General features: G+C 51.8%; 1 protein-coding gene across 1 annotated transcript; it reads right to left on the reverse strand.

Moving 5' to 3' along the window:
* Positions 1 to 375: 375 nt before the first annotated feature.
* Positions 376 to 6,493, reverse strand: LOC144952845 (5-hydroxyisourate hydrolase-like). The gene is made up of 4 exons (XM_078883315.1): positions 6,454 to 6,493; positions 6,053 to 6,255; positions 2,921 to 3,056; positions 376 to 465 (listed from the first exon to the last, which is right to left on the reverse strand). The coding sequence occupies exons 2-4, from the start codon at positions 6,226 to 6,228 to the stop codon at positions 376 to 378; spliced, it is 402 nt and encodes a 133-aa protein (XP_078739441.1). The 5' UTR covers positions 6,229 to 6,255; positions 6,454 to 6,493.
* Positions 6,494 to 12,239: the final 5,746 nt, after the last annotated feature.

The following is a 12,239-nucleotide window of genomic DNA, read 5'->3' on the forward strand; positions in this document are numbered from 1 at the left end:
TGCAAACCGTGCTAATTGGAGGTGCGGAGGAAGTCCGACATTCTAATCACAACAACGTTTCTCAGGGTTGGGTAGGAATTGGTCCGATATGATATTTCGTCAGATTTGGCCCCAAAACATACCAAAGGTCTCGTTGAATGGAGGTCAAATTTTAAATATATCTATATACGTCACGTTACACACAGGTCAGCTCGGGTCAAATGTCATGGCGAGGTGAAATATTGGTGAGGAGTGAGGCAAATCAGCCGTGGAACAGACGTGTGTGTGTGATGTTACAGGGGTGTGGGTCAGGTGAAGGTCACGTGGGGTGAGGCCAGGTTGAGGCAAGGTGAGGTCAGGTTGAGGTCAGGTGAGGCCAGGTGAGGTCAGGTGAGGTCAGGTGCCCCGGTAGGTACAGTAGGAGTAGGGGCTCAGCAGAAGCGGCACGTGGAGGTGGAGACCCGGGCCAGACACCGTGAACACCACCTAGACACACACACACACACAGACACACACACAGACACACACACAGACACACAGACACACACACAGACACACACACACACAGACACACACACACACAGTTACACACACACACACACATACACACACACAGACACACACACACACACACAGACACACACACACACAGACACACACACACACAGACACACACACACACACATAGACACAGACACACACACACAGACACACACACACACAGACACACACACACACACATAGACACAGACACACACACACACCCAGACACACACACACACAGACACACACACAGACACACACACACATACACACACACACAGACACACACACAACAACAACCGCCATTCGCCACTAAGTGGCGGTGACGTCACCACGACGCTTGTGCCAGGCCATGTGCACCCTGAGGCCACGTGAAGTGTCGAACGCCCGCTGGCAGGAGGTCACGGGGCAGACCCAGCAGGTGCCACGGGTCGACTGACCGAGATGACCGAGATGACTGGCTGATGCACCACCTGTGCCCCCTACTGTGCCAACTTGCTGTGCTTTAGCCACCCGGCGCTCCACTCGTTGTTGTGAGCGTCGCTCCTCCGCCCTCCGTTGTTGTTGGAGGACACACACACATACACACACACACATACACACACACAGACACACACACAGACACACACACAGACACACACAGACACACACAGACACACACACAGACACAGACACACACACAGACACACACAGACACACACAGACACACACACACAGACATACACACACAGACACACACACAGACACACACGGACACAGACACACACACACACACACAGACACACACAGACACACACACACACAGACACACATACAGACACACACAGACATAGACACAGAGACACACAGACATAGACACAGAGACACACAGACACACACACAGACACACACACACAGACACACACAGACACACACACACAGACACACACACAGACACACACACAGACACACACACAGACACACACAGACACACACAGATACACACACACACAGACACACACACAGACACACACACACAAAGACACACAGACACAGACACACAGACACAGACACACAGACACAGACACACAGACACAGACACACAGACACACAGACACACACACACAGACACACAGACACACAGACTCACATAGAGACCCATAGACTCACACAGAGACCCATAGACTCACACAGAGACCCATAGACTCACACAGAGACCCATAGACTCACACAGAGACCCATAGACTCACAGAGACCCGTAGACTCACGCAGAGACCCATAGACTCACACAGAGACCCGTAGACTCACAGAGACCCATAGACTCACACAGAGACCCATAGACTCACACAGAGACCCATAGACTCACAGTGACCCATAGACTCACACAGAGACCCATAGACTCACACAGAGACCCGTAGACTCACACAGAGACCCATAGACTCACCAAACAGAGATCCATAGACTCACACAGAGACCCACAGACTCACACAGAGACCCATAGACTCATCAAACAGAGACCCAAAGACTCATCAAACAAAGACCCATAGACTCACACAGAGACCCATAGACTCACACAGAGACCCATACACTCACGCAGAGACCCACAGACTCACACAGAGACCCATAGACTCACACAGAGACCCACAGACTCACGCAGAGATCCATAGACTCACACAGAGACCCACAGACTCACACAGAGACCCATACACTCACACAGAGACCCATAGACTCACACAGAGACCCATAGACTCACACAGAAACTCACACAGAGACCCGTAGACTCACACAGAGACTCACACAGAGACCCACAGACTCACACAGAGACCCATAGACTCACACAGAGACTCAAACAGAGACCTGTAGACTCACACAGAGACCCACAGACTCACACAGAGACCCATAGACTCACACAGAGACCCATAGACTCACACAGAGACTCATACAGAGACCCACAGACTCACACAGAGACCCATAGACTCACACAGAGACTCACACAGAGACCCGTAGACTCACACAGAGACACATAGACTCACACAGAGACCCATAGACTCGTCACACAGACCCACAGACTCACACAGAGACCCACAGACTCACACAGAGACCCATAGACTCACACAGAGACCCATAAACTCACACAGAAAGCTACAGACTCACACAGAGACCCACAGACTCACACAGAGACCCATAGACTCACACATGGACTCACACAGAGACCCACAGACTCACACAGAGACCCATAGACTCACACAGAGACCCCACACACTCACACAGAGACCCATAGACTCACACAGAGACCCACAGACTCACACAGAGACCCACAGACTCACACAGAGACCCACAGACTCACACAGAGACTCACACAGAGACCCACAGACTCACACAGAGACCCACAGACTCACACAGAGACCCATAGACTCACCTCCACGTAAGGGTAGAAGCTCTGCAAGCCGCACGTCTCCCAGTAGGGGGCGGTGTCGAAGTGCAGGCGATGGAGCCCCGCCCTCGGCTCCGCCCCCTTGAGGAGACCCGTGCAGCGGCCATCCTCATTGGTCACCCTGAGGAAGGTGGGGTTGGGGCCAAGCCAGAGGTCGCAACCGGGTACCCGATACCCGTACCCTACCCGATACCCGTACCCTACCCGATACCCGTACCCTACCCGATACCCGTACCCTACCCAATATCCGTACCCTACCCGATACCCGTACCCTACCCAATATCCGTACCCTACCCGATATCCGTACCCTACCCAATATCCGTACCCTACCCGATACCCGTACCCTACCCGATACCCGTACCCGATACCCGTACCCTACCCGATACCCGTACCCTACCCGATACCCGTACCCAATCCGATACCCGTACCCTACCCGATACCCGTACCCTACCCGATACCCGTACCCTACCCGATACCCGTACCCTACCCGATACCCGGACACTACCCGATACCCGTACCCTACCCGATACCCGTACCCTACCCGATACCCGTACCCTACCCGATACCCGTACTCTACCCGATACCCGTACCCTACCCGCTACCCGTACCCTACCCGATACCCGTACCCTACCCGATATCCGTACCCTACCCGATACCCGTACCCTACCCGATACCCGTACCCTACCCGATACCCGGACACTACCCGATACCCGTACCCTACCCGATACCCGTACCCTACCCGATACCCGTACCCTACCCGATACCCGTACCCTACCCGATACCCGTACCCTACCCGATACCCGTACCCTACCCGATACCCGTACCCTACCCGATACCCGTACCCTACCCGATACCCGGACACTACCCGATACCCGTACCCTACCCGATACCCGTACCCTACCCGATACCCGTACCCTACCCGATACCCGTACCCTACCCGATACCCGTACCCTACCCGATACCCGTACTCTACCCGATACCCGTACCCTACCCGATATCCGTACCCTACCCGATACCCGTACCCTACCCGATACCCGTACCCTACCCGATGCCCGTACCCTACCCGATACCCGTACCCTACCCGATATCCGTACCCTACCCGATACCCGTACCCTACCCGATACCCGTACCCAATCCGATACCCGTACCCTACCCGATACCCGTACCCTACCCGATACCCGTACCCTACCCGATACCCGTACCCTACCCGATACCCGGACACTACCCGATACCCGTACCCTACCCGATACCCGTACCCTACCCGATACCCGTACCCTACCCGATACCCGTACTCTACCCGATACCCGTACCCTACCCGCTACCCGTACCCTACCCGATACCCGTACCCTACCCGATATCCGTACCCTACCCGATACCCGTACCCTACCCGATACCCGTACCCTACCCGATACCCGTACCCTACCCGATATCCGTACCCTACCCGATACCCGGACACTACCCGATATCCGTACCCTACCCGATACCCGGACACTACCCGATATCCGTACCCTACCCGATACCCGTACCCTACCCGATATCCGTACCCTACCCGATACCCGGACACTACCCGATATCCGTACCCTACCCGATACCCGTACCTTACCCGATACCCGTACCCTACCCGATATCCGTACCCTACCCGATACCCGGACACTACCCGATATCCGTACCCTACCCGATACCCGTACCCTACCCGATACCCGGACACTACCCGATATCCGTACCCTACCCGATACCCGTACCCTACCCGATATCCGTACCCTACCCGATACCCGGACACTACCCGATATCCGTACCCTACCCGATACCCGTACCTTACCCGATACCCGTACCCTACCCGATATCCGTACCCTACCCGATACCCGGACACTACCCGATATCCGTACCCTACCCGATACCCGTACCCTACCCGATACCCGGACACTACCCGATATCCGTACCCTACCCGATACCCGTACCCTACCCGATACCCGGCTACCCGTACTCGGCCGGGTACGGGTACGGGTAGCCACACGTGACTCACCCCAACCAATGAGTGAGAAGGCCGTGAGTCACTGGTGAGTCACCGTTTGTCACTCGTTTCCCAACGTCTTGTCTCTTCTCACAATTCAAGTTCCTAGAATCAACCCACCCGCGCCTGCAACGTGGCTTCATCCCAGAGGTCGCAATCGGGTACCCGTACCCTACCCGATACCTGGTTGGGTACGGGTAGCCGGGTGTAGGGTAGGGTATGGGTACCCGTTTGCGACCCTGGTGCGACCGGATACGGGTAAGGAATCAAAACCTATTTGCGACCTCTGGGCCAAGCTCAAAGATCGACATCGAAAACAGCCACCGTCTCTGCGCATTATGCAGAAGAAGAAAAACCTCCCAACTGCATCGCAAATACACCATTGGTACCTCATTTGCCAGTAAAAAATATGACAATTGGTTTTTTACCCTTCTATCTGGCAACAAAACTGACACCTTTTTTTACAAGGAGTCATGTTTGCATAGACCACAATACCTGCAGCCGGAATGCAAACAAAAAACACAATTCTGATAATGTATGCACTGTCCTTGAAGTTGATTGGTCCACACCCGAGACAGCTTTCCTTAGAGCCTAGTCTCACATGGTCCTTGAAGTTGATTGGTCCACACCCGAGACAGCTTTCCTTAGAGCCTAGTCTCACATGGTGTTGGACCAGATGACGCCAAAAGGCGCACAACTCAAAGACAATGCACCATCAGAGTATGAGAGCTCAGGGTAAAGCATTTACACAATCGGTACCTCATTTGTTTGGATCGATCAACTTCAAGGACAGTGCATACATTATCAGATAATTGGTTTTTTACCCTTCTATCTGGCAACAAAACTGACACCTTTTTTACAAGAAGTCATGTTTGTTTTTTTATGCATCATGACTGCAGGTATTGTGGTCTATGCAAACATGACAGAAAAAATGGTAAAAAAAAAACAATTATCATATTTTTTACTGGCAAATGAGGTACCAATGGTGTTAAAAATATAGTTTTACTCTTTTTGAACGTTTACATTTCTCCCTTGCCGCGCTAAACGCCGGCTCGTACACGAACGAAGCAGCCGCGTGATGGAGGGGGGTTCGTGGCGGCCATTACCCCTCTCCTAGCAGGGCCCAGGATGTCCCCGCGTCACCGCTGCACTCGAGCGTCACGTGCAGCCCCGACGCGGGCCTCCCACGTGACGTGTCCAGCACGTGGGTGCTGACCCCGCCCCTCCGTTGTGACGTCACCGCCGGGGCGGGGCAGCTGGGGGCTGCCTCTGACGACGTCATATCCGGCGGTTGGGGCCGTGGCACGAGCTGATGAAGGTGATGAATTAGTTCATTGCTTTGCGAATGTGTCCACTGATTCGCGGTGAGCGCTGCTGTGTCAATGTGGTGTCTACATTGCAATGTCATTTATACAGTGAAGTTATCGGATTGGTCAAATTAAGTCGCAAAACTTACAAAACGCATCAACGTTTCAACATCGTCACGTCTCGTCACGTCTCTCCTCACCTCTCTCCCCGTCTCTTTTTTTTTACGATCAGTGGAAACAAGTCGGCACTTTGCTTCGTTCATCATTTCATATATTTTTTTTATCTTTGCTTTATGTAACCCCCCCCCCTCTCGCTCATTCTCCCGCTCCCTCTCCCGCTCCCTCGCCCGCTCCCTCGCCCGCTCTCTCGCCCTCTCGCCCGCCCTCTCGCTCACTCTCTCGCTCACTCTCTCGCCCACCCCCTCGCTCACTCCCTCGCTCACTCTCTCGCCCAATCCCTCGTCCACTCTCTCGCCCGCTTTCTCGCACGCTCTCTCGCTCGCTCCCTCGCTCACTCCCTCGCTCGCTCTCTCGCTCACTCTCTCGCTCACTCGCTCACTCTCTCGCTCACCCTCTCGCTCACCCTCTCGCTCTCTCGCCCACTCTCTCTCTCGCTCACTCTCTCGCTCACCGCCTCACCTGTCGACGCAGCGCACTCACCCTCCCCTCCGCGGCCATCTAAAAGCAATCGCCACGCACGGAGCCGGGAGCGGTGGCCGCGTCCCTGGCTTGCCCCCTCCCCTCCCCCAGGACTCTGCCTCTAATCAGTCAGCGGCGGTCGCGTTAATGAATGCCCAGAGAGGTCAAGAGGTCAGCCCTGCAATTGGGCTTCTCTCAGACGGGGGCATAATACTGGTAGGAACCACCTGGTTCTACCAGCCCACAGGGGATTATTGTGTCCGTCCGTCCGTCGTGCATTTAAAAATGGGAGGGGTGGGGCTGGCTGGAGAGGGGAGGGTGGGGAGGGGCTGGCTGGGGAGAGTGGGGAGGGGCTGGGTGGGGAGGGGCTGGGTGGGGAGGGGCTGGGTGGGGAGGGGCTGGGTGGGGAGGGTGGGGCTGGGTGGTGAGGGGAGGGTGGGGTGGGACTGGGTGGGGAGGGGCTGGGTGGGAAGGGGCTAGGTGGGGAGGGGCTGGGTGGGGAGGGTGGCGAGGGACTGGGTGGGGGGTGGGAGGGGTGGGGCTGGGTGGGGAGGGGCTGGTCACCCCGTGGTGCCCTTATAAAACTCAACGTTTCACCTACTCACGCCGGCTTGTGCCCGCCCTCACAGTCGGCCATATTTGCGGAATACACCACGCCGTGGCCGTTGACCCTGCAGGCCATTGACCGAGCAACCCAACGTCGTTCCTACCAGCTCCCTCCGCAGCAGGAATGTGTTGTGGGGAGGGTGGAGGGGATTGTGGTCATGCAAAGCCAAACTTCTTAACTGACAGCGGTCCACAACCTTTTTGGAACCAGGGACCGTTTTCGTGGAAGACATTTTTTTCACAGACGAGGCTTGGGGGGGGGGTCATCATTGGGTCTTTCCCCCCTTTTTAAAGAATCTTTCTAGCGACGAGAGTTATTAGTCGCTGTCATTTAACTCACTCTGTCTGCTGTAGTATCCTCAAATCTTGTAACTCAATTTTAACCCACTTATATTCGTGGTTCTTTCGGTAAAATCACGTAGAAGGGAAAAATTTAAATAATATTAATTCGTTTTTATATTCGATTTAAAGCTTTCGTGACTGCAGGGATTCATCTTCTTGGTTCTTTCGGTAAAGTCACGTAGAATGGAAATAATAAAATAATATTAATATTTGTATTATTATTTCCCTTCTACGTGACTTTACCGAAAAAACCAAGAATATAATATTAAACTTAAAAAAAAGGTAAATACAATTATTAAATTAAACTATTTAACTAAACTATCTGAGAATTGTATTGTTTTATATTAATAAAATAATAAAAACAAAACATATATTATATTATTATATGATATTTTGTTTTTATTATTTTATTATTTCCCTTCTACGTGACTTTACCGAAAGAACCGAGAATATGAATCCCTGCAGTCACGAAAGCTTTAAATCAAGACTTCATCAACAACACGAAGCCTTAAACCGATTGAAAAATAATCAACTCAAAGGGATAAATAATTAACCTCTTCAGGGAACGAGCCAACTGCCACGTGTTGGAATCATTGAAGAGGTGGCGTGGGGAGGGGGGCGTTATACTGGTAGGAACGAAGAGGACCAGACCACCAATAGATTATATCGTCCGTCCGTCCGTCCGTGTATCAACATCGCCCCCTACTGCAAACACTTGGCATGACCCTGTCCGACAAGATGGCCGCCCGCTCCCCCTGCGATCTGTGAAATAAACAAGATGGCCGTCGCTTCCGGCGCCTCACGGCGAAACTTTAAACACTAGAATACAGTAATTTTTTCTTTAACTCCTCTATACCCAGTCGATATCCCTGTACCGGTATTAGTTTTATTCCTACCAGCCCACCCCTCAGGGTCCTGTTTGTCGCACTGCAGGAATGATACCCGTGACGCTGCCGTAGATCAAAATCTTACTGGTAGGAACCTCCTGGTTACACCAGCCCACAGGGGATTATTGTGTCCGTCCGTCCGTCGCGCAGGGAGGGGCTGGGTGGGGAGGGAGGGGCTGGGTGGGGAGGGAGGGTGGGGAAAGGCTGCAGTCACGAAAGTTTTAAGTCAAGAAGCTTGTTGTTGTGTCATTAGTGTGTTGTCCTTTCGCTGGAAATTGCATACAGCATCATCGGGCAATTTGCGAAACGTCTTTACTACTAAAAAATAGTAAATGTTGTGGATCCACTCTTCAACACACCGGTGGGCTAAAGCAGCAAACTATTTTGTCTTTTGTCAACGTGACAGATGTTTGCTGATTGGCCGTGTCGGGTGGTGGAGGGTTACGACACATTTATAATTAACGCGATCTAAACCCAAAAACGTTGATTACACTGGTCAACAAAAAAAAAAACGGCGTGAAATAGCTCAGTGGGCCTTACCTGGTAAAATATCAAACGCGTTTTTAGTCTTCGTTTACTACTTACAACTACAATTACAGACCTTGTGTCTGGCTAACCTTCTGAATTTATCACGGGACCTCCTTTGCCAGTATCAAAATATAAAAATAGGCCATAAAACAGTTTGTGCTAAGATGTTAAAACACTCAACAGAAACTTTTTGCAAGGAATCATGTCTGCATCAACCTGCATTAACCACCTATACTTCATTCTAGATGTGAAGTTGTCGTGACTGCTAGGACCAGTACTCTTTGGTTCTTTCGGTAAAGTCACGTGGGTATAAAATAAAGATACTACTCAATTAAATCGCGACGTTTCGGAGGCAACACAAAAGCTTCCGTCATCAAATAGAATTACTGCAGTGGGCTGAGAGAGCTATTTGTGACGAGCGATTATACAGGGCAAGAGGTGGGGAGCAAGGGAGGAGGGATGCAGGGGCGTGTGGAGTCGGGGGTGGGAGTTAAACTAATTAATAAGGATGTTATTAATCAGCTAATTAATAAGGATGTTATTAATCAGCTAATTAATAAGGATGTTATTAATCAGCTTTTGTGTTGCCTCCGAAACGTCGTGATTTAATTGAGTAGTTTCTTTATATTCTGGGCTCTTTCGGTAAAGTCACGTAGAAGGAAAGTAATAAAATAATAAAACATAATAAAATCATTCTCACGACGTTTCGGCCACAACGCAAGCAGCCGTCCTCAGGTGTCGCCTCGACAGACCTGGTCTTCACCTGAGGACGGCTGCTTGCGTTGTGGCCGAAACGTCGTGAGATTTATTTTATTGTTTTAATATTATTATTATTGTATTACTTCCCTTGTACGTGATGACTTTACCGAAAGAACCAAGAAGATGAATCCCTGCAGTCACGAAAGCTTTACATCGAAATGTAGTTGTTTTTATTTTTTTATTTTCACCTACCTGACTTTACCGAAAGAAGCAACGAGTTCACATGTTGAACTCACTCTTCGGTTCTTTCGAAGGTATAAAAATTAACCCGTAAAAACAAAGTTTTTCACTATAAATCCTTTATATGCGTGGCGGCTAGAGTCCTCTCGTCCTCTGGCTTGAGATGGCTGCCACCTATGGGTCAGATGATTGCCTGCCACCATTAAGCAATTGGCAATTAAATATAATTTTTTTTTCCTAAAAAGTGTAAAGTTATGCAAATTTTTTTTCACGAAAATTAATTGTCACGCACAACGAGTCTGTGTGCCAAAATGTCAGCTCGACTGGATCACGGGAAAGTGGGTTAAAAAACGACCGAAAGATTTGCACGGTCGTAAGCGCGCAAGCAAACAAACTTAATATAAAGGATTTAAAAACATAGAAAGGTTAGCGACTCGATCTTGTCTCGTGGTCTGTTCAAAGCTCTAACAGATGTGCAATAAAAGACTCCGTCAGGCGATGCTGGTCTCCGTTTGTCTTTTATTCAGGTTCTTCTCCGCACCCACCACTGGCCTCCTCTCGGACCAGTGTTGTCTCCCTCTCCCGCGTGCCCCGCACGGTCCTCCGTTAGCTCCTCTACTCCTGCACTCCGCTGACCGACGGCCTGCCGAGGTCCTTTGGCCACGTGGCCGATGGCGCGGATCTTTTCTCACCACCCAACGCGGCTCAGCCTCTTAACTTCCCCGACTGCCCCGATCTCTTCCGGGCTCCCGCTTATATCCATTCCCCTCCCACGTGACCCTGACTCCTCCCCTTCCGGATCGTCAGATCCGGCCTTCCCATACTGCCCCGCTGGCTCCGCCCCCATTCACCTCGCCTCCTCCCATTGGAGCTGCCGTGGTGAACGGTGGCTCCTCCCACACGCCCCGCAGACCAGGCTCCGCCCCCCAATGCCCCGGGCCGCGTGATTGGACCAGAGGCCAGCAGCAACCCCATTTACGCTCGCAATTACAGATGTATGGAGGGTTTCCACACACACACTTGTGAACGGGTGTGGACCAACCAGTTTCAAAGACGATGCATGTGCGCTACCAAAGCATGCTTTTATGTTTCCATGTTCACCGCAAGTAACTGTGATTAACGCGGACATACCCTGCAAAAGGTTTCTGTTGAGTGTTTTAACATCCTAACACAAAACTGTTTTATTGCCAGAAAGGGTGAAACCCATTCTTAGAATTTGACGCCGGCAAGGGGGAGGGTCCCATGATGTAAAGGTCGCAACCGGGTACCCGATACCCGTACCCAAAATGTTACTCACCAGTGACTCACGGGACTACCCGTACCCGGCCGCACCAGGGTCGCAAACGGGTAGGGTACTGGTACGGGTACCCGTTTGCGACCCTGGTGCGGCCGGGTACGGGTACGGGTAGGCCGTGAGTCACTGCTGAGTCACCGTTTGTCACTAATTTCCAGAGGTGTGGACTCGAGTCATGTGACTTGGACTCGAGTCAGACTCGAGTCATGAATTTGATGACTTGCGACTCGACTTGGACTTGCATAACAATGACTTTGTCCCACCTATGAGATGTGGACTCGAGTCATGTGACTTGGACTCGAGTCAGACTCGAGTCATGAATTTGATGACTTGCGACTCGACTTGGACTTGCATAACAATGACTTTGTCCCACCTCTGCTAATTTCCCAACGTCTTGTCTCTTCTCACAATTCAAGTTCCTAGAATCAACCCACCCGCGCCTGCAACATGGCTTCGTCCCAGAGGTCGCAATCGGGTACCCGTACCCGTACCCTACCCGGCCGGGTACGGGTACCCGTTTGCGACCCTGGTGCGGCCGCGTACGGGTAAGGAATCAAAACCCGCTTGCGACCTCTGCCATGATGTAGCTGCTAACCCCGAGTTCTCAATATCCTGATGCCGACATCGTCTTTGTGCTGTCCACCCTATTGGCGTCCTCTGGGTCTAACGCCGTTTGAGACTAGGCTCTTAAGAAAGCTGTCTCTGGTGTGGACCAATCCGTTTCAAAGACGATGCATATACTACAAGAGCA

The sequence above is a fragment of the Lampetra fluviatilis genome, chromosome 70 (genome assembly GCF_964198595.1).
Source record: "Lampetra fluviatilis chromosome 70, kcLamFluv1.1, whole genome shotgun sequence".
Classification (NCBI taxonomy): domain Eukaryota; kingdom Metazoa; phylum Chordata; class Hyperoartia; order Petromyzontiformes; family Petromyzontidae; genus Lampetra; species Lampetra fluviatilis.

What these genes read in the sequence shown, in the direction of transcription:
- LOC144952845 (XM_078883315.1), bottom strand. Translation starts at nt 6,228, where the DNA reads ATGACGTCGTCAGAGGCAGCCCCCAGCTGCCCCGCCCCGGCGGTGACG. An exon ending in TGGGCCCTGCTAGGAGAGGG is followed by an intron (nt 3,057 to 6,052) that starts GTAATGGCCGCC and finishes CACCTTCCTCAG; the next exon opens with GGTGACCAATGAGGATGGCC. An exon ending in GCTTCTACCCTTACGTGGAG is followed by an intron (nt 466 to 2,920) that starts GTGAGTCTATGG and finishes GTGTGTGTCTAG; the next exon opens with GTGGTGTTCACGGTGTCTGG.